Genomic DNA, 21,586 nt, shown 5'->3' on the forward strand with positions numbered 1-21,586 from the left:
CGTATCTATGTTGGAAGATATCCTTTCTCATTGTTTGTATTTAGATTTGATTCCCATTCTCGTATTATAGTCTTATTCCCCTCTCTTTAATGCACTTGTACATGTTTTTCTGTCATGTTTGCTTGGGACTCCAGGTTACAGTCAAGCCCAAACGCCCTGCGTGCCTGCGCTGTTGGCAGGACAGCAATCACGGTTTGAGATCTTGAGTGTGGGGTTGCTGAACCGCACGGAGATGCTTGGGGACCTGGCAGTCGCTGGCTCAAACTCTTGCTGTGCCTCTGCAGAGGGCAACTGGCTTGAGCACCGTGATGTGAGAAAAGTCAAGACCAGCACTGAGCGCACTACAGAAATCGCTTCAGTTTTCCTTCTGTGATCCATCTTGATCTTACCTAATAGTATTACTCAGTTAGCATACTCTTTGGTTTATGTGCTTGCTTTCAGCTTCTTGTGGGTAGGTGAGTAATAATCTTCAGATTTCGTTTTCAGTCATATCTTCCCCCCTCCCTTCAGTGGTATCTGTGAGGTGGCCATAAAGTTAACTACAGTTAAGTGAGCATGCCAGTGCAGAAGGCCTTAAGATCTTTGAAATAACTTCAATTATGTTCAAGAGTAGTAAAGATATTTAATATGATGTGTAGCTGTGAACATTTGGAGATGTGCTTTCATGTCCTGATTTTGCTATTCCTTCCTTCATCTGTGTGTTAAGAATGTAGATGTTATGAAGCAGCATCACACTTTCTCTCCTAGCAAGAAAAATTCTAAGGAAAAGAGGATTGGGTTAGCGCAAGTGAGAAGGAAGGAGAAAGAGAAATACTTCATGCTCTTATCTGAGGCAATTTCAGTTCAAGCTTTTTTTTGAATGATGGTGTTAAAATTTTTAAAAACAAAATCATACACGTTCTAGCATATATCTGTTTTCTCCTTAAATTTTAAGAGAGAAGTTCCACTTCAACCGCCAGTCTTGTTAAAAGACATGGTCTATTAACACAGTTTTGCCTATAAAGAAAAGAAAATCCTGATTGTGACTTGGAGCATAGGTTGTTAGTGTTTATTTTGACTTTGCCAAAAGCAGGGTTAAAATCAAGAAGGGCACCGTACCTTTTGGTATTTATTATAAAAGCAACAATAATGTCTTAACATTATATTGTTACAGTCTAGAAAGCTAAGCCATCAAATGAATCTGAGCCTATTTATTTCACAGCTACTTTAATTTTACCTTTTGTTTTTTTCCCTGTCTTAATGTTTAAGACCTTTTCTTTCCAAGTCTGTTTAAGCAATGCAAGACCTAAATCAATCTTAAGTGGCAACCATTTCCAACAGTGTTGTGTATGGCTGTGTGTTAATTAGCTGAAATAGATTATCCCCTGGTGTGTGGCATAGTGTTTGTGGTAACTTTTAGTGTGCATAGTTTGCAGTGGATTTCATGTTTATTTTCATGTACTGAGGCAAATTCTCAGTATGTCTTCAAATTATCTCCTTGGGGGTGTTTTTTCCTGAGCTAATCCTGACAGAATCTTCCTGCCAGATATGCCCATCATCAAGAACCGGAGAACGCTACACATAGAGGAACCTCTGTGCTTGGGGCTGTATGCAAATTTAATGCCCAGCTCATTTCTGTTTCTCTTACATGGATGACAGACATCTTGACAATAACTTTCACATTTCCCAATGGACATCCCATTGTGTTATTGTATGTATATGAGTGCATGCATACATTTACTTTGTGTTTGAATATAATAACAGGGACACCTATACTTGTAAATATGTTTTATGCCTTTTTTTGTGTATTTACATATAGATAAAATGTGTATAAGAAAGCTTTGTTGAGAATGCAGTCGTCAAACAGCTCTTTATCAGAGATGTATCTAGATCCCAAGGAGACTTATCAGATACTAAAAAATAGATAGGGTGGAAAATGTGATAAACAAGAAATTGACACTGAAAATAATTCTACAGCGTTTGGGGTTTCATGCCTTCACGTGGTAGTGAGAAGCAAGAGCATAGAAAATAAGCTTTTGTTTTCTGATGTTTGAAGCGGGCACAGTCAGAGCAAATGATATTCCAGCAATTGCAAATAGAGCTTTCTCCAGATATGTCACAATCTTTGTGACTGAAATGAATTCTCACTGGTGCTACAGTTTTTTGGAAGAGCTGGAAGTAGCTGAAGAGCTACTAAGTTGTTTTTTTCTGCATTTTAAAGGCAGTAACCAAACTGTGGGCACGTTGAGACTTACACATAGGCGCCGAAATAAAAAGCGACTTGCTTGGCAAGGGTACAGTATATGCACAGTCCCTCTCCTCTTCCTGTGCATGTGCTTTTGTGTGTACACACACATACAGGTATGTACAAGCATCTCTCTGAAAGGAATTACAAGAAGGAAGAATTACATCCTTTTCCTAGATTGAAGATGGGACGTATGCCTGTTACTCAGTCTCTGTAAAGCCAATGTTTGATTATGCCTGTTTATAAGTTTAAATTTAGGTAGCACGAAAATCAGCCTTAAGGCTATTTTTAAAATGGAGATTCAAAAATCTTGGAGAGAGGTTTTAAAGAGATTTTAAGATGGAACATTTATAGAGGCAAGAATTGTTTTCTTTTGGATTCAAACTTAGATGAGAAAAGTTTTTCTGGAATTCTTTTCAGGAATTCCTGGTCTACCTTAATGCCACAGTGGTGTTTTAAACAATCTTTCACTCTTCCCCTCAATTCATCTTAGTTCAAGTTGCAGTGTGGGTTTAAAAAGCTGCTATCATTGCCATATTATTTTTTTGTGTCAGAGTACTATTAGAAAACTTCTGGGTTTTTTTGGTTTTTGTTTTTTCTGAAGTAGGAATGACAGTTTCATGGTGGTGGTGTGAAGAAGAAGAAGAAAACAACAAAAACCACCCGCCTACTAAAATATTCAAAGATTGCCATCAGAGCTTGAGAAAAAATTCTGTAAAAGTAATAGTAATATATTCAAGTATAAAAATACACTATAGGAGTAATTCAACCAATTGTCTGTCTTTTTATTCTTAGAAACAAAATTGTTATCCATTTGGAGAGATATAGCTAAATCTATACATAGATATAGTTACAAAATACATATTTATAAATTTGTGGTTTTCTACCTCTCAGCACTGCCTGCACTGAAGTTATGTTAAAGAAAATTAAAGTGCCTCATAATTGCAGCTAATTTGGCATAATATTTTATACTGTGTTGATTTTAAAGTTAGTTAATTCGCAAATAAAACCCCATTAGTGTAATACTGAATGCTGCGTAGCAAAATGACTAGAATGAAAGAATTAATAAATTATCTGATGGTATTACCATTATTTTTGTAACTACATAGGCTGATTAGCATTAAGGCATAAGGAATGCATACAACTTTTCTTAACTTCTCTCACTTTTATACTTACTAACATTACTTTTTTACTTCGTTATTATGTCTGCCTTCTTTTCTGATTGTATTTCTTCCCTTGCTTTCTTTATCTTTTATTGTGCTATATAATAACCTGCTAAGCCACTAATTTTCAAACTGTAATTTGTAGTCACTTTCCATAGTGAGTGCTTTCCAGTTGTAAATCCATATTAAACAGTATATATTTAAAAGTTTGACAATAAGGTTGTGTAGTAGTCTGGAAGAAACTGTGATAACTTAAAATGGCCTGTCGTTTCAAAAGCTTGAGAAACAGTGCTCTGGGCAGTACAGACTCGCCGAGGTATATCCATGTCCTGAATGATTTGAAGTTAAGGTGAATAACTCATTCGTGGCGTGCTTTCTCATCATTACATAGCCTGCTTCACAATCAGAACAAGTCTTCCTCCTTCTGAAGCAGAAATAAGAGGTTATCTGGTTTTCTTGTGTATGTGTGCACGAGGCCTTTGAGAGCATGGTGGTGACTGCTGTGGCACATCTTGTGCTAGGGCTTGCTTTACAATATCTACAACTGCTACGAGTTAAGGATTTTATGCTTCTGTTATTAACGGCAATTTTGGGATTGTGCCTGTAGATGTGGGGCTCAGGCCACTGCATTATTCTGATTTTTCACCTGCGGTGTGTAATTAATACACCTTGTGATGATTTGTTTACTGAAAGCTCTACTGCTTGTTAATGTACGTAGAGGATCACTGGTGAGAAATTTCAGGTGAAAAAGTAGTATAAGCAACACCTAGAAGAGATCTGTGTTTTATGCAATGTATCCTTATTTCAACTGTCATGTAATCTGGTTGTCTCCATTTGTCAAAGTCAGAAAATAGCTACATTTCATTCACCGATGAAGTGAGAAACCTGAGCCTAAGATTCAGCTACTCTCCTATGTCCTAGCTCTTCATAGCAAAAGTTGTAGGCATGATTTCTCTTCGACCATCTTTGAGTAGAGATTGCAAGATCAGTAGGACAGGAGAGAGCACCTGAGGGAACCTGATTTTGTAACTCCTGGTTGGGGGGCATAGTTGTGGGATAGTGGTATCCCACGTATTGCTCCCTGCTTTCAATATTGTTCCTGTGCTTTGTTGATGACTTTTTGGTGTAAAATTATTCCAATCCTTTCACTACCGAATACTTCACTGCAGCAGGACTTGATATAAGATGTTGGGTGATATATGGAAATATTTAAAGAATGATGCTAAAACATACTGAACAGTAATTCAGTAGAGTTTTAAGAAACACAGGTAGTTGATGCATGGTTGTACTTATCCACTGCATGAGGGAAAAAACAGATTTTCACTGAGGTTTGTCACATGTAGCATGATAAAAAAGCATTTAGCATTTCTGTTCATTTACTCTTTAATGTAATGCCCCTGAATGAAAGAGAGGAAGTAAAGAAAAAACATATACACAATGCAGTTGGCGGTAGTGATGGCATGGCTTTCTTGAATCATAGAAAGCTGTGACTTAAATAATGGTGTGAGTAAAGCTGTCACGGAAGTTAGACACCCAGCTTAAAGGATGGTAGCTGTCCAGATCATATGTGACTTTTCTCTACCAGCAGTTAACCTGTACAACACACCTGTCCTGCTCTGGGCTTGTGGTGCAACCCAGCTGGTTCCTAGGGCCGGGGTTAGTTCTGTCCTCTGCAATACACCTTGAGCACAGAGTTGTCCTTAGTGTGGTCAGGCAAGAGAAGGACCCCAGCCCAGGGAGGGCCTGCTAGTGCAGAGCCACTCTATTTGCTCACCGTTCTTATGTTAAAAAAAAAAAAAAAAAAAAAAAAAAGGGGGGGGGTGCTGAACCTTGTACCCAGTATTTCTGTGCCAAATTGCTGCCAGGGACCTTAGAGTCGTAAAAAGCTAATGTAAGCTGTCTGTGGGAGCTGTCCAAACTAGCCCAAGGCCCGGGAAGCACGAAAATTATTTTGTGTTAATTTCTGAGTTACTCTGTATGTTTCTTTCAGACAAGAATATCCCATTGATTTTTTTCATTGCTTTGCACCATATATGGCATATATGAGGGCAAAACTGTTCCTCATCAGAACGGAGGGTGTTGCCATCTGTTTCACCATTTGTCCTGCCATTGCATTTGAGGAAACTGCAAAACAAAGTGCAGAACAATGGAGAGGAAACAATTTTCCTTCAGCTTTAGCATTGTCTGCATTTTCACAAAGCACCAAACAGGTTGCTGCCTTTGATTTGTGTTGCCCCTGGTAAATGGAAAGCCAAGACACAGCAAAGTATTCTGGCACCCCTAGAAAAATGGGAAAATAAAGTAGGCTGAAATGTATTTTCCTTTCAATAAGAGTAAATGCTATGCATCATTTATACCTGGACAGAACAAGTGCAAAGTAGCAGAGGGAGCTTTTCTGTTTTGTCTCATTTCTTAACTATGTATAGATGTAAATAATGAAACAAAGTACCAAGGAATGAAGTCTCATCCTGACAAAGGTGTTACTAAATGCCATACGTGGCCCAAAGTACCTATGTAAAGGTTTAAAAATGGAATAGCGAAATGCATACAGGAAAGATTACTATGAAAATACATATTTGTATCTGTATACATGTAAGATTATACATATACATAATGTAATCTCTTTATCTGGGTCTTATTCATTTCTGCTGCTAGTTGGTATATACTGCTTTTGGTGCTATGAGAGGTATCTTCCAGCTATGGTGTTTTCCACCTCACTGGTATTTTGAAGAAAAAGAATTGTAAAAACAGACGACAAAACGTCCTTTTCAGTTAAATCCCACTAAGGGTTTTCAAAGACGCAGATTGTAGTGCTTTCCAGAGCTGAGACAAAGTGCAGCTGAGACTTTGAGTGAAAGATTTGCTGACCAAAAGCTACAAAGGAACAACTGAAAGCTCTAGGTAACTGAGTGAGTGCGTTGGTTTGGAAGTTGCATGCTTTTATGATATAGCAAGAGAATATAAAAAGAGATTCTGGATAGTTTGTTCTATTTTGGATGAACAGCACTGCTATGAAGCTGTTAATGAGGAAGAGAGCTTTTGTGATTGACTTTGATCTCCATGGAGAATTTTTCCAATAACTCAGATCCTATTCTGGTTATACACCCAAATACCTTCTTGCTGCCTGATATTTATTATGGGTTATTTCAGTAGTGCTGTCTGCAGTTAGGATCTGTCTGTAATCTCTTCAGTTGTATTTGACTTTGTCAACCTCTAAACTCTTGGGTGGAAACTTTTTATTGAGCCAGTGTAGTAATGTAGTTCATTTGTTTCTGAAGAGAAGTAGGAAAATTATATGTTTTTGCTCACCTTAAAATACTTGCAATAATTTTGAGGGTGTATTCCTGCCTTTCTAAACTTTCCAGGGCTTCCTGAAAAGGGTCATGTGCTGTCAGTGTTTTGCCTGTTATTTTCTGCCTGAGTAGTGACATGGATTGGCCCGTTCTAGAGCACTGCACTGTCTGTGAGCTGAGAGATGCAAGTTAAAATCCCTTCTTAATTTGGCCACCAAGCTCTTGTATACATTCCTTTTCTCTACTAGCAGCCTCTGTGCTCCATCCTGAAGTACTAAGCGTTGCAGATGGCTTTCCTGAGCAGGTGTGGGGAAAGGCCAGATGCAGGAATGTAGAGAGAGAAAAATCCCCCATGTTCTCTTAGGGCTCCTCTAGTTGCTGTCCAGGCAAGAAAAAGGGAATAAGGGTGATTTTTTGGAGGTTAGGAGGAAGGGTGTGGAAGAATGGGATGGGATCCCATAAGAATGGGATGTTATTTGAGGAAGAGGGACAATTTAAAATCCTGCGAAGCATCATGACAGAACTTGGGAAGAAAGGCAAGAACAAGAGAAAGAGGAGGGTGCAATTAAGTGAAACAGTAGTTGAGAGTGGGCCCAGTTTCCCTCCTGCAGGAGACAGGGGAAGGCAGAACAGGTAGAAAATAAGAGAATAATATGAGAAGTATATCAGAGCTGGTCAGGGGTCTTGGAAATAGCTATGATGAGCATTTGCAAAACAGCCCATTTTCATATGCTGTTTTCTGTGAAGATAGCAGCCAAGTACTGCCATTATGTACGATGTTAGTTCAAGTGATAGAATATTGTGCTGCAGTTCTGGAGAGTCTTTCTGTCATAAGCCATCAGTCTGCTTCAACATGATAGGTCAGTGTTTTGTAGGACTATTAAAATCCTAGCTAGAACTACCCCTGCCTTCCTCTCTCTTCTGTCAACAAAAGCTTAGGAGGAGGTCAGGTACTTGGGGAAGAAAGAGTGACACCAGAAGAAAGGTTGCCTCCTCAAAACTCAAGTCTGTTCCCTTGTATCTTAATACACAGTCTGTAGTTATACCTTGCATACTTCAGCTGCTTTGACTATGAGTGACAAGGCCAAGTCTTAGTCTTGGATTTTCATGGTCATTATTATTTTGGCATGCTGAGAATGCTTAAGGGAATAAGGAAGTGGGATTTTTCAATCGTGTGTGACTCAACTAAATGTTAATGATTTTGTGTTTGGAAAAAGAAAACCTATTCCTCTTGCCCTAGGGATGACTTCTTGCTGAATTTCAAAGGCCCATTATAATTAATAAATGCATTAGAATTTCTTAAAAAATTGCAAAAATCTTTTAGAATGGCAGGTGTTAGGCAACTTAAATATGAGAGCTTCTGTAATACCTTATTCAGATGCTTTGATTTGGCTGAAAAATTTTGAGAATGAATACGCTGTTAAGGTTTAGGAGCAGTCTATAAGAATTCCAAGCCTGAAGTTCTGCTCACTTAACTTTGTGCCTGATCCTAGAGTGTGGTCCTTTCCAGGAGAATACTCCTCTCCCTGGTATGTGTAGTACATTTTGAAAGAGAAGAAGACGAAGAAAAAAAATACTGTCCTTGCTTTGACACTGGTTTTCTCTTTGCTATGTTATTTTGTAAAAAAAGTTCAGAGTGTAGCAATGGCTATTAAGAATGATGGTGTAGTGTTTTGTAGATAGCAATAAAATACATTCTCTTGTTCATCTTTTAAGGATGTGCTTTGAAACGAGCATCTATAAAATGTAGTATTTTTCACTGGTTAGTAAATGTTATTGATGATGTTGCTGGTTCAATAAATGGTTTTGTTAGGGCTGTGGAACATTTCTATGTTAAAGTATGACTAAACATGTTGGAGTGGCAAACGTCTAAATGAATTAAGTGTAATGTTGCTGAAACAGTGAACTACTGAAATGTAAGGTCGATCCTATAAAACATCATGTATTTGGAGTGCACAATTGCACTTCCTACAAGCTAGTACAGCATGGAGAAAGCTGATTGTAAAGAGAGAGACTGCTTGGATTGCAGCATTTGTTGGCTGGAAAAATAACTATAAAAATAACAGGAAAGTTGCCAGGGCACACCTCTCTGTGCTGAATATGATTTAATATAGTTTGTAGAAATACAAAATTAATTCAGTTTATTACAGAGAAACAATTGGAGGGGCACGTTTGTTTTTTAATAGCATGAAAATACACATTTCCCTGCGGTAGCATTACTTCAGCGAAATCAGTAGGGCACAGTTTTCCACTTAGGATCATAAGTAAGTTGTGTCTTTCTGAATTTATTCTCCTTGACAAATTACATTATAAATTATAGATTTTATTTCTCAATATAGTTGGCAATAGTAAACCTTAAAAATCAGATTTAAAAATCTTTTTTCTTTTTTTTTGCAGGTTTGTCAGTATGCTTGCATGATTACGTGGTATCTTTCATAGAAAGCCCTTTTTTTCTTTTAAAGAGTTGTGCCCTACCTAGCTTGCTTGATGTCCATAGAGGTTGTTGTTATTGCTGTGAACTTCTGGATGTTGTCCACCTCTGTTTTTTCTCTGTCTTCACTTCTATTTTGCTGGCATCTTATATGAATTGTTACTTAACTCTAGCGAGAATATGAGGTTCTTTCTATAATTTCTTAACAAAAAGAAGTCACTTTTTTGTTTTGCAAGTCTACCTTGGCATTCTTTTTTCTTCATGTCATACCCTTGGTTTCTCTCAGACGCATTCTATTTCAAAAGTAGATACACGTGTCCTCCATTGCCTTCCCCACAAAGAAGGGTGATAAGTCAAATTTGTGCTTGACTCAGTTAAGTGGGTATTGAGAGAATCTCTTCACAAGAATAAAAGTGGACTAGCCATCATTAACTGTGGTTAACATATCTCTTAACTAGGTATCTCACTTCCATTTATTTTTCATCTCCGGCAGTTTCTTGCAAGAAATGCTGTAAGAATCTGATGTCAATTTTCAGATGCACCTGAAGGGAGTTTTGCACACCAGAGAAGTTTAGCAGAGGCATGAAGAACTGAAGTCATCCAAAGTTTGAGTGGTGGTGCAATAGTAAATATCTTAGTTGTTCTTTAAATTTTTTTTAATTATTCCGGTCATGACTGTTTCTGCCAATTCATAAAGGGATTAATAGCTGTCTTTCCATCCCTTTGTGGTATGTTTTACAATAATAACGGTCTCAAATTGAAAATGTACAATACACCTTGCACTCTATGAATTGTATTTTAACTTTTATCATATTTATCTTATTGAAATATTTGGTGTTTATATTGTTTATGTTAATAGCAGTTATCATTGTTCAATTTATATTGCATTTTTTCCACTTTTACATAGAAAGACATGGACATAATTTAGCTTTCTTGGAATCTATTTTACTCTTCTAAAGAAAGCATGCAGCTTAAAATGGATTCAGAGAGTTTTATTTTGCATTTTGTTTAAAGAAAGCATTGCAGGACATAATTATAGCTATCCTACCAGGGAACTTTACTACAGAATTCAGGTTGTTCAGACACTTGGAGCTGCACTGCTCTAATGTCTAAACTGGTACTCCCTACTGGTTTCTCATTTCTGTAGTCTACAGCCTTATCCTATGCAGGAAAGTTTAGACGCTTGCTAAATACTGAAGAAAAATACACCTTTTATATGAACATATAGAGGTCGCTAGTATCTAAGTAAGTTTAACCAGATCAGTCAAGGTGGGATGGGGGGAAAGGACTCACTACATGATGCCTATGGGGAAAGATAGAATAAAACACGGAAAGAAAAGACAAGTCAGTTATATCAGCCCTGGATTAGTATTAGAGTTGCAAATAGACACAGGCATACATGGCTAGAGATGCTAAACATAACTCTGCATGTTTTTTCAGAACTGAAGTGGTGGGGGAAAGTCTTGAGATCAGTGAAGGAGAAAATTAGAAAATTACGAGACAGATTGGAGATGGTTGCTGCGAGTGTTAAGATATCTGAAATATATTATTATTCCTTAAGATGTATTTACAGTGAAGTATATAAAAGGGGAGAAAAGTTGCTTTCCTACGTTGACTGAATGAATTTCAGGTTGAGGAATAAGTACTTAAGGAAAGCAGGACAATCAAAAACAAAAAACTCTTGGGCATTTATTTATTTATTATTTTACAATTATACCTAACCAATACTCCAGACCTCACAGAAAAAGAAAATGAAATGGGTCATCAATCAGAAGCATAAAAATCAACATAGAAAGCTCACTAAAGTTGATTGATGGTCTTGAAAATTGAAAATAAGCCAACAGTACACCAAGTTACTTGATATCAGGTGATAGTTGATGGCAAGTGGCACCTTTCAAAAGGGGACCTAATATATAAAATAGGTTTTAAAGAAATAACTAGAAATTTGTATTTGTCTGTTTGTATTAACACTCTAACAAAGGGATGTCTTGTGGTTTTGAAAAGCAGTGATCCTGCCTTTTGATGATTCTTGCATCAGCCTGTTCCATTGTGTGTCTGTCCTCTCCTTCCAGAAAAACCCAAATAAATCAAAACTTTTTTTTTAAGAATAGAGAGAAAGTGGAAGAAGCAGAAAGACTGCTCGATTCAACCTTACTTTTCTCTCTGACTGAAGCTACAGATTCAGCAAAGGGAACAGCTGACATCTCTAGGGTATTTTATAGAATCTGGTATTTGTTTGTTCCAAGCATGAGTATGCTTATCAAAATAGAAATCAGTATGTTTTCATGTTATTGTCCATGCTGGAAATCACAGACTACCCCCATGTTCCTCTTAGGTGACTCTAGTCCTGATTTACACAATTTAAATGTCATTACAACACTTTTCTGACAGACAGTTGGCAAAACCTAGATTTCCGTACAGCCACAGGGCTTACTTTTCAGGGGCTAGATGACTTTGTACCCTAATGCTCCATTTTTAATGGTGGTTATTTGTGATTGAACAGTGGAGAGAGGTGTTTTTTTTTTTCTAGTACAAAGATAAGCACAATTTAAACATTTGTTAATCTTAACTAATTTGCTTTCAGCTGGTAACTTTTTGAAGTATTTGGCTTATTTTTCTTTGGGGAGAAAAAAAGCAAATATGTCTGCTAGTATTTCTTTTATTTTCTAGTATTTGGATAATGGTGACTTTCTGGCATGTTATGATTTTTTTCAATAGTGTTTTCATTCTTGCCTGAGAATGCTGAATGATTTTTCCTTCATATACAAAAATGGACAGAGAATAAGGGACTGTGGGCAAATGAGGAAAAAAATGACTCTGATCCAGTATGGGATATAAATAAAAACACATCATTTGGAATAGCTTTCATACAGTATGGATAAAAAGCTCTGATACTTTTCTGTTAGTCTGGACTACAGTGGGTCTAAAGTAAAGCCTTTCTTAGTAAGCTAAAGAAGAAGATAACCCAGTTTTTTTTTTTTTTCCTTATACCCAGCTTAACCAATCATGATTGCTCTTGGCAGACAATAGGTATCTGCAGGAATTTGGGAAGAATAAGAGGCAAGTTCAAAGCCCTTCAGCCACTGCTTGGTTACCCAAGCTATCAGGAGGGAAGGGAGAAATCCATTGCATAAATAGCTGTAGTTATTAAGCATGATCCATGTTGTGATTTTACACTTTCCAAGCCAACACTTTGGATTTTGCTTCTGAAGTGACACAGATATTTCTACTTTCAACATTCCCACCCTTGTATCAGGGCAATTGTAATAGAGAAGAAATATACTGAATTCCAGTTTTTTGTGTAAAAGGAACATGGACATGGATTTGTGATACAGATTTGTGTGCTGAAAAAATCTCTAAAGTGCTGTGAAATGTACTTTTTAGACTGATATCTTTTGTAGTAAGGTGCTTGCAAATGAAATGGCATGTTCAGCTCTATAAGTATGTTAGGCAGTTGTTAAGGAATTTTAAAATTAGGAAGGACTGGATTGATTTCAAGTGGAAAAGGCATGTGCAATGGGGAGAGGATTAAAATGCTGCTTTTATTTATTTATTTATTTATTTTAACCCAAAGAAAAATCAGACACTTTGAATTATAAAACGGCTTGAATCTTATAGCTGGTGATTACCTCTCTCAGCAGAACTGTACTGAAAAGAGTAAATCAGTTTAAAAGGCATACATAAAAGCAAAGCAAAATCAAATTGAGGACAGGTATTAAAAGCACTTTTTTAGTTAGAAAATAATTAATGTGTAAAATAGTCTTCTAGGTAATGTTGCTGAAACAAAGACATGGGTCATTCAGTAAACAATTGGATATTGTAGAGAAAATGGAGTACTAAAAAGGGACAAGGTTCGATGAACGTAATAGCCCCGTTTTCAGGCATGCCTTTGATCTACTGTATCCTAGCAGGGCATTTGGTACTTGATACCAGCTGTTATTGCTCATAGGGAAAATAATATCCATTTCTCTTAGTTTGTCTGCATTTTAGAAGTCTGAGAGAACAACTCTGTGTTGAACTGCAGCTGAGAATGGCAATAAGCTTTGTGTATGGTAATGGCCTCAGTGAACCACATTTGCTTTTCTAATTTCATCCTTACCACTAACTCTGCAGCTCTACTAATGCAGCTCAGAAATTAAGTGAAAGGGAAAAGTGACCCAAGAGACTCAACATTTTATAAATATTTACAGAATTTTTTTGTAAATATGTCACTTTTATTTCTACCTAACTTTTGCTATGTGAAACTAGAAACAGTGGCATGAATTTAACATCAGTAATTCATGTGCTGTTTAGAACGACACTATATTTATGCTCTGGGGTTCACTTTCTTGGAATTGTCAGCATTTTCAGAGCAAAGTCATAGCACTTTCATCTGTGACTTCTGGAAAATGATGTGAAATGCCAGTACAAGTTGTAAGTAGAAAAAGGAAAAAAAATTAAATGAAAACTTTCAGGCTTCTAACTAGAAGGTTTTACTGGTGCTGACAATCATGTCAAGAGGCAGGTAGCTTACATTATGGTATGTTTGGATGATAGTATTGTGTTGGAGGTTGTTCAGGTGAAATAAGTCCATTTAGCTATAGATGCATTTCAAAAAAAAATGGGGTGGGTTGAAACACATCAAGTGAATCATATCTAATTGTCAGAGTTGCTTCTTTAATAACTAGAGTTACACCATGCCTAGATGAAAGAATTCAAGTGTAATGAAACCATGGGTTTATCATGCATATAATCAACATGCAAAAACCAGGACCAGAAATGTCCTGCCTAGTAAGAAATGAAAATATTTTTGTTGAGTGTTCTTCTAGATATGGGACTGAAGTATTCTAGTTAGAGCTGCCGTAAATTTTTCAATAGGGATTTTCCTCATCCATACTGGGATTAAAATAATAATTAGTCCAGTCAGTTAAGATCTTACTACTTTTTTTTATCTTGGCAGTATCTCCTTTTTCGTGTTCTGCATGGAATAAATAGAGAGGGTGAGAGACAAAATCTAAATTACAGTGAACTGGACTGTTCTTTTGTTATTCCAGCGAAAAGAGAGAAGATGCCAGAAATATCTTAAGTTTGTTTCTGAGTTAAAGGAAAAGCTCGTAAAGCATCAAGAATACTAATTATTCAGCATTTCTCAGACTACCACGGCCTCTGCAATATAAAAAGGAGAACCACCAGTTTGTCCAAGGTTAAACTAGAGATCTGTCCAGATAATGTACTCAGGAATGGCATACATTTATTTTTTTTCCTGTATTTTTTACATGTCCCATGCTGTTGCTGTTTTCAAGTTGATTTCTGGCTATTCAAAGAAACAGCAACAGATAATGTTTAAGACTCAAAAAATTGTAAGAGTGCTTTAAAAAAAAACCCCAAAACTGTTGGAGGACGCTTTAAAATGTTCAAAAGGCATATTTCTTCCAGACATACCTGATTGAGGGTGCTGTGTTCTCATAAATGTTTACATTAATTCTATTAGTGTGTTTGGGATTTGATGCAGCTAGAGGAAATATTTTTTTTTTACAAGATAAGAAGGGTCGTGATGATTGGAGGCAGCAGACTAATTTTTTAATGAAAGAGACTCCTGACTGCACTCCAAGGTACAGTGAAATGTGTTTTTCAATATTTTATAGTATAAACACCATGCAGAATTTTACTGGAGCCTTAAACTTTTAGTACTTAACAGAGAGTCTGTACTATGCAGGTAGGTGGGTTATCTTTCAGTCTTTCTAGTCTTCTGAGAATACATCCAGTGGATGAAGCCTTGGGAAACACTATTGTCCTTTTAAGCTTAAAGGGTAAATGGATGATCTTATGATTAGAGCGTAGTGTTTGGAGTTGCAAACAGGCTCTTTTTGTGATTGTGCCAAAACTCCATACAGCCAACTTCTGAATTTCCAGGGTAATCAGGAGCTGGGTAATGCACATAATGCAAGCATATAGATAATATACAAATGGAGCTATAAGAATCCTCTTTAAAAATGAATGGAGGCAGCTGTACATTGAAGGGGAGACTGCGGTATGAGTGGCATGCACTGTGTGACATGATGGTCGTGGAAATGGCCATATCTCACTGTGCTGCTAAACACATTACAGCTCAGGACACTGGGTACTGTGAATGCAAATTTCAAGGTTCCTGTGTCAGTCTTGGGACTTGTGAGGTGACTCAATTACTTAGACTTTCAGACTGGAAGCCCTGGGAAGCTTAAAAGCAGGAATGCTGTCAAGCCCCCTGTGCTTTTTGCCTCAAGGGAATCCACATATCAAGGTCGCTCTGAGGCTGCAGGTCCTGGAAAGCTCTGTATACATCAGCTGGAAGCATCTTATGCTCAGTTCTGTGGCTTTCATTAAATCCAGACTTTTCTGTGAAAAGAGCATTTTCTAATTTTTGTCAGAATATTCTCAAACAGATGTAACTTGCAGCCTTCCCTCTTCAGCTGCACTTTGGTCTCCTCTGCCCCTGATGATATGGGTCAGTATCTCCTATGTGGGGTGATCCATTTTTCTATATATTCTTTTCTGCTGATAGTCAAAATTAGAAGCCAAAGAAATAAAGAGCTGTGAAACATAAGGGTTAATACTGTGAAGTCTGTGGGTGCAAACAGGGTTCTGTTAAAAATGAAGTGAAATTGGGTGGAGGTAGATAAAAAGAAATCTGAAATAATTGTTCTGTAGAATACTGCCTTTTCCACATAGGGAGAAATCTTTCTCTTCACTTCTGTCTGAAGAGAGAGTCAAATAGAGAATCTCATCTCTTAATTAGAAAGAAAAATACTCATCAAACACATCTCATCACTGGAAAGCTAATGATCCACAGCTGCTAGTCTGAAAGGGCAGGCTTTTTTTCTGAACAGTAGGAAGTGTTAATCATTTTGGATGAGATTTCTTTTTAAAATATACTGTAGTTTGCAAAAGAATAGGATATTCAATATTCCAACTTAAATTATTTTTTGAAGTGTTGTACACCAGGGATAGTGTCATGTGTCTCGCTGAATGATCATTTAGTGCATGTCTCTCACTAAGTGTATCAACTGATGTGATGTTGTAAATGGCCAGTTCATGCCTGTGACTCTTAAAATCTCGATGTCATGGGGGAGAAGAAAAAAATTACTCCCTTAGTCTTCTGTGTAGGAAATGGCAGCTATATTAAACTGTAACCTTTGAGACTCCCACTCCTCCCTTAAAATAGTTGGCTTGTTTCAGTAGTGATGAGGATCCTTTTTTAGACTGAGTAGAGCCATTATTTCTTTGAAAGGGATCATACCAGATACGATCCATGTTCCACTGGATGCTTTATAGGCATGGGCAGGTCCCAGAACTGACCTTTTATACCTGTTCCTGTGCTTTTTCCGACTCTGCTTTTTTTCCCTGTACTTGTTTAATGGATGGATGTGTAGCTTTCCCTCCCCTTCATGGATGAAATAAAGTTGAGGGAATAGATTCATACATACAGCTTCCCGTCTTCCCTCTCCTCCTAGCTGTAAGATCCTTTATGCATAAGAACAGAGCCCCAGGATTTTCTTGCTGTTCTGCACAAGTTTTTGGGGCTGCTATGTTTACTTAAAAGTCTTTGCCTAATACTGGGAATCTGTTTGTTTTCTCCCTTGTGTGTTTGTGTGAGTGCATTTTTCTTCTGGGGGAGATAGTGAGGCAATTTCACTTGCGGTGCTGTCACTGTGCAGGTTTCACACAGCATACATCTCATTTGTGTTGCAAATACGGAGTCCTTGTTTTCTTAGTGCCTGGCTGAAACAGGTGCCTGAAAGAAGGAACCAGTTAAAATTCAGCCAGACTAGATGGAAATGAAGCTGGCAAGTCAGAAGAATCATTCAAAGGAGATGGCAGGTGTGTTGTCCACTTTTTCAAAAGCTATGGCCATACAAGTCTTAAAGAAGATTAAAGAACTTGTGTGAAATTTGGAGCTTTTCAGACTCTGTTTTTGGCACCTTTTCTGATAGCTGTCTGTCCTTTTAGATGAACAATTTTCTGTCATTATTTTCATACTCAGCAGATCACATCTAGATTACTGTGTCTGGTTTTACTCCACTCTCCCTGCCGGTATGAGAAAGTATTGAATGTTGATAAACTTGAGTGAGTTCAGCAGAGCACCACCACAGTGGTCAGGGACTGGAGCACGAGCACTATGAGGAAAGGCTGAGGGAGCTGGCTTGGTTCAACTTGGAGAAGAGATGGCTTTGGGGAGACCTAACAGCAGCCTGCCCACGCCGATGGGATGTTCCTAAGAAGAGACAGGGTCTTTACGGAGATGCACGGAGAGACAGTGAGGTTCCAAAATGTTTTCCTTGTGGTGAAAATCCTGCCGTGGAAAAGGTTGCCCAGAGAGGTTGTGCGATCTCTCTTCATCCTTGGAGGTTTACAGGATGCAACTGGGCAAAGCCCTCAGCAACCTGGTCTGAATTTAGTAATGACCCTGCCGTGAGCAGGAGGTAGACTTGGAGACCTCTAAGTATCTCCTGATTGCATCTAGGTTGCTGGGGATTTTTCTCTGGAGCCATGGATTGTTTGGATATTACCTAAGATTTTCTTTACATCTTTCTAACCAAATTTAAATGGGAGCGTAAGACATACTATATGCATTGGTATTTCTCAATAGGTAGTCTCTAGAATCTCCTTCTCTGATAGTTGGATATTATTCACCAACTTTCAAAGCTCACCTCAGCATCGATGCGGGGAATTTCTGGGGTTAATTGATGCAAGGATTCTTTGTGTTTCTTTTGAGATTAAAATTTTGGTTTAGGTTGGCTGTATCAAATATACCAGATCAAATCCCTGTAGATACTGCTTTGAAAGGGGTAGTTAGCAAGCTCCTGGAAGAACTCTAGAATTCTGTGAACTGTTATTTGCTTTTTGTTCATTACCACTTGTAACAGATTTCCTTTGAAACTAAATAACCTAAAAAACAAAATTTTCTTTCAAATAAAATATTAACTGTTAACAGTGCCAGTATCCTCTTACGTATGTTACACAAACTGCTTTTTAAAGTCTTGCAGTATTCATCATGTTTGTCTTGCAGTCTCACAAGACTTCTGGATACAAAACATTTAGTTACAGAAAGCAGGGGAGGGAAGGTGGGTTAGCTGATCTTGAGACAGGAGATTACTTAAAATGCTTTTTTTTTTTTTTTTTTTTTTTTTTTTTTTTTTTTTTACATGGATGCTTGTATTTGATAAGAGCATTTCGTTTCAACTATAGACAGAAATCCTCACAGCAGAAGATTATCAAAATCCCCATTTTGTTCTTTTTCAAATTTATACCTATCTAGATGATTGGTTTTGGCAAAATGTGTCATTTTTAGTTTGTTTATTATTGGCTTTGCTTTACGTTTGCTAGTTCTGTGACATAACACCTTCATTAATTTTAGTAGGTTATAAAAACAAAAATATTCAAAAGCTTAAGTCATAGGGTTTGAATGAAAATGGCTTAGCAAGATTTCTGAAGAGTAGGTGTATATCCAGCTGTGGTAAATAGTGTAATTTACCATAATACTTTCATTTTTGACTTTTATCATATGAGAGGAAAATAAACCAAGTTATATTATGACTAGAGCTGGGTAAAATACAGGGCTTCTTGTTCATGGGGAAAATTGGATGTAAAAATGGTTTTAGTTTAAACCCATCTAAGTCCAAATATTTTTTTTCCTCTGAAAAAACAATAATTTTATTCTAGAATCACCAGGCAATGGTATCTCCCTGGAAGTGTCTCTGCTAGACAGCTATGGACTCTGACAAATGTTTACAGCTTTCAGGTGTCAGAAGCTAGCGCTGATAGCCTAGCTATCTAGCTAACTCCTAGCCTGACAGACCAGAGGCAGAAGTCTGTGGTATCAGGCTTTTCACAGCTCCATGACACAGAGCAGTGGTGTCTGCAATGAAGATCGGTTTCTCGCTGGACCACGATCTCCTTGCTTCCAAGGGCTCAGTGCTAGAGAACGGCCCCTGGAATATTTAGCCAGCTCATGCTTGTGTCAGCCTCCAGATATGGATCAAACAGTGCTCAGGATGTTTTGAAGAAATACTACAAATTCAGCAATCAAAGTTTTCAAAGGGATGAACTTGATTGACTTCTTAGTATTCATTTTAATCCCATTTTCTATGGTTACTGTGTTACCATGATTTTATTCAAATATTTGGACTTTTTTGTGTTTTAGTATGATTTTTGAGTCTTCCGTACAAATAAATCTTTCAGATTTTTATTGTAAGGTTTACATCTTCTGTTCATCTGTGTGACATTACTAAAAAAATCAAGGTCGTTCTTTTGAACAACAAATTATTGTTATCCATAGAAATAACCCAACCTTTTCTTTATCACGTTGTGATCTTATTTTTATGCCATTTTGCATTATTTTGTCCACCTAAACGTTATTTCACTAGAGAATGATTAACGTTCCTTCTTAGGCTACACTATATCAACTTTCATTTCAGAATTAAAGTACAAAGAAATAAAAAGTGTAGCGATTGTTTTACAGAGGTAAGTGGCTGGTCAGCAAAATGGTAAAACAAGTGTTCTTGTTGCCTGCCTAAGGAGAGATGATTGGTTTAGAATTGTTTTAATTCATTGGTCTTAACTGTGCATAAGAGTTAATGTAGTGGAGTGTTGAATCACTTCTTTCTCCTCTGTCTTCTAGCTTTTTCTTTTTGTGGTTTGGAACTTTGAGCTCTACATGATACCACTGGCTTTCTTGTTGCTGTTGGCATGGAACTACTTCTTGATCATATCAGGGAAAGATAACAGGCAACATGATACAGTAAGTCTTTTCTACTTCAAGCACATACATGTCCTTTTCTTTTTTAACTAACACAGAGATAAAATTTTATAACTGAGTTTAAATATGACATCTTTTTGAAAGCATTTCAGTTCACGATGCTTGATGGACAATTTTCCCACCTGCAATTGGATTTTTCTCCAGCTGTCCAATAAATGTGTCTGTTTTTGTTGAAAATGTCATTTAAAAATATAGTAGCACATGTACTATCCTCAGAATCTGGTTTGTGTGGGAGAAGAGAGGGGAGGCTTACGGGTCAGGAGGAGACAAATTCTTTGAAAATGGTTGTATATGGCTAAGTCTGCATCACTTTTTCTTTCGTTTACTGGAGTTAAAGGTTAAAGTGATTCCAAATTGTTAACAGTTTCAAAATGTATCACATTGGATTTACCATTTTTTTCAGTATCATGTTACATTCAGTGATCTTAATAGATCTTTTCTTACTTTTCTTCTACTTTCTTCTTCCTCATTCAATGCATTTAAATAAATGCATGTAGTTGGGATATAAAGGAACAAACATTTACTAGTAACAGACATTTATTAATAATGAAAGCATAGTTCAGACTTCCAGAAGTATGCATCAAAAGTTGAAGTTTTATTCTGTGCTGTATAAATTTTATTGTATCCAGGCAGCTTAAGGGTTTTGCATGTATATTATTCTTGAGCTTTATGAATTTGATATTAGATTCAGTAGTCATATGCCAAAAGTAGTGTGCCCTCTAGGACGTTATGGTCTGGATGGATAGCTAGATGAGCAGAAAACTGTTTGGATGGTTGAGCTCCAAGGGTAGTGGTAGTGGTTAATGGATCATACTCTATCTGGAGGTTGATAACAAGTGGAGTACCACAGTGGTGTGTACTGGGACCTGTCCTGTTTAGCATCTTTATCAAGGACCTGGAGGAGGTGATGGGGTACATTGTCATGTTTGCAGATGACACCAAATGGGTACAGGACCAGCTGATATGCTCGAGGGCAGGGCTGCAGTTCAGAAAGACCTAGGCAAGCTGGAGGAATGAGCCCACAAGAACCTCATGCAATTCAACAAGGACAAATGAGAAGTCCTGCACTTGGAGAGAAATAACCCCTCTGAATGATACAATCTGGAGACTGACTGTCTGGGCAGCAGCTCTGCTGAAAGGGAGCTGGACATCTTGATAGGAAGGTGAACAAGAGCCAAGTGTGCCCTGGCAGCAAAGAGCACCAACAGCATCCCAAGCTTCATTAATAATATCCCCAGCATGCATCCCCAGCTGCATAGCCAGTGGATTGAGGGGAATGATTACTCCCCTTTACTCAGCACTTGTTAGACTGCACCTAGAGTAATGTCTAGTTTTGGGAACCCTGGTTCAGGATGGATGTTGATTAACTTGAATGAGTTCTGTGGAGGGCCACCAAGATGGTCAAGGGGGCTGAAGCACTTGTCCTTTGAGGAGAAGCTGAGGGAACTGGTCTTGAAGAAGCCTGGAGAAGAGAAGGCTTTTGCGGGGGGATCTAATAGCAGGCTGCCACTACATACAGGAAGGTTGTCGTGCTGGGACGACAAGAGACAATGGGCATAACTTGAAAAAAGAGATGTTCAGATGGATATATAAGGAGACCCTTTTTTGCCATAAGGACAGACAGGCAGAGGAACAGGTTGCCCAGAGAGGCTGTGCAATCTCCGTTCTTGGAGGTTGTCAGGACCCAGCTGGATAAAGTCC

At 37.6% G+C, this 21,586-nt stretch overlaps 1 protein-coding gene across 4 annotated transcripts in view; it reads left to right on the forward strand.

The window, feature by feature from the left end:
• LOC135324697 (multiple C2 and transmembrane domain-containing protein 1) overlaps window positions 1–21,586 on the forward strand; it is a 286,852-nt gene that overhangs the window by 211,394 nt on the left and 53,872 nt on the right. For all 4 annotated transcript variants that reach the window (XM_064501475.1, XM_064501478.1, XM_064501477.1 and 1 more), the window contains one exon: window positions 19,748–19,867. In XM_064501475.1, coding sequence (XP_064357545.1) covers window positions 19,748–19,867 — 120 coding nt within the window. The remainder of the gene's footprint in view (window positions 1–19,747; window positions 19,868–21,586) is intronic.

The sequence above is a fragment of the Dromaius novaehollandiae genome, chromosome Z (assembly GCF_036370855.1).
Source record: "Dromaius novaehollandiae isolate bDroNov1 chromosome Z, bDroNov1.hap1, whole genome shotgun sequence".
NCBI classification, from domain to species: Eukaryota; Metazoa; Chordata; class Aves; order Casuariiformes; family Dromaiidae; genus Dromaius; species Dromaius novaehollandiae.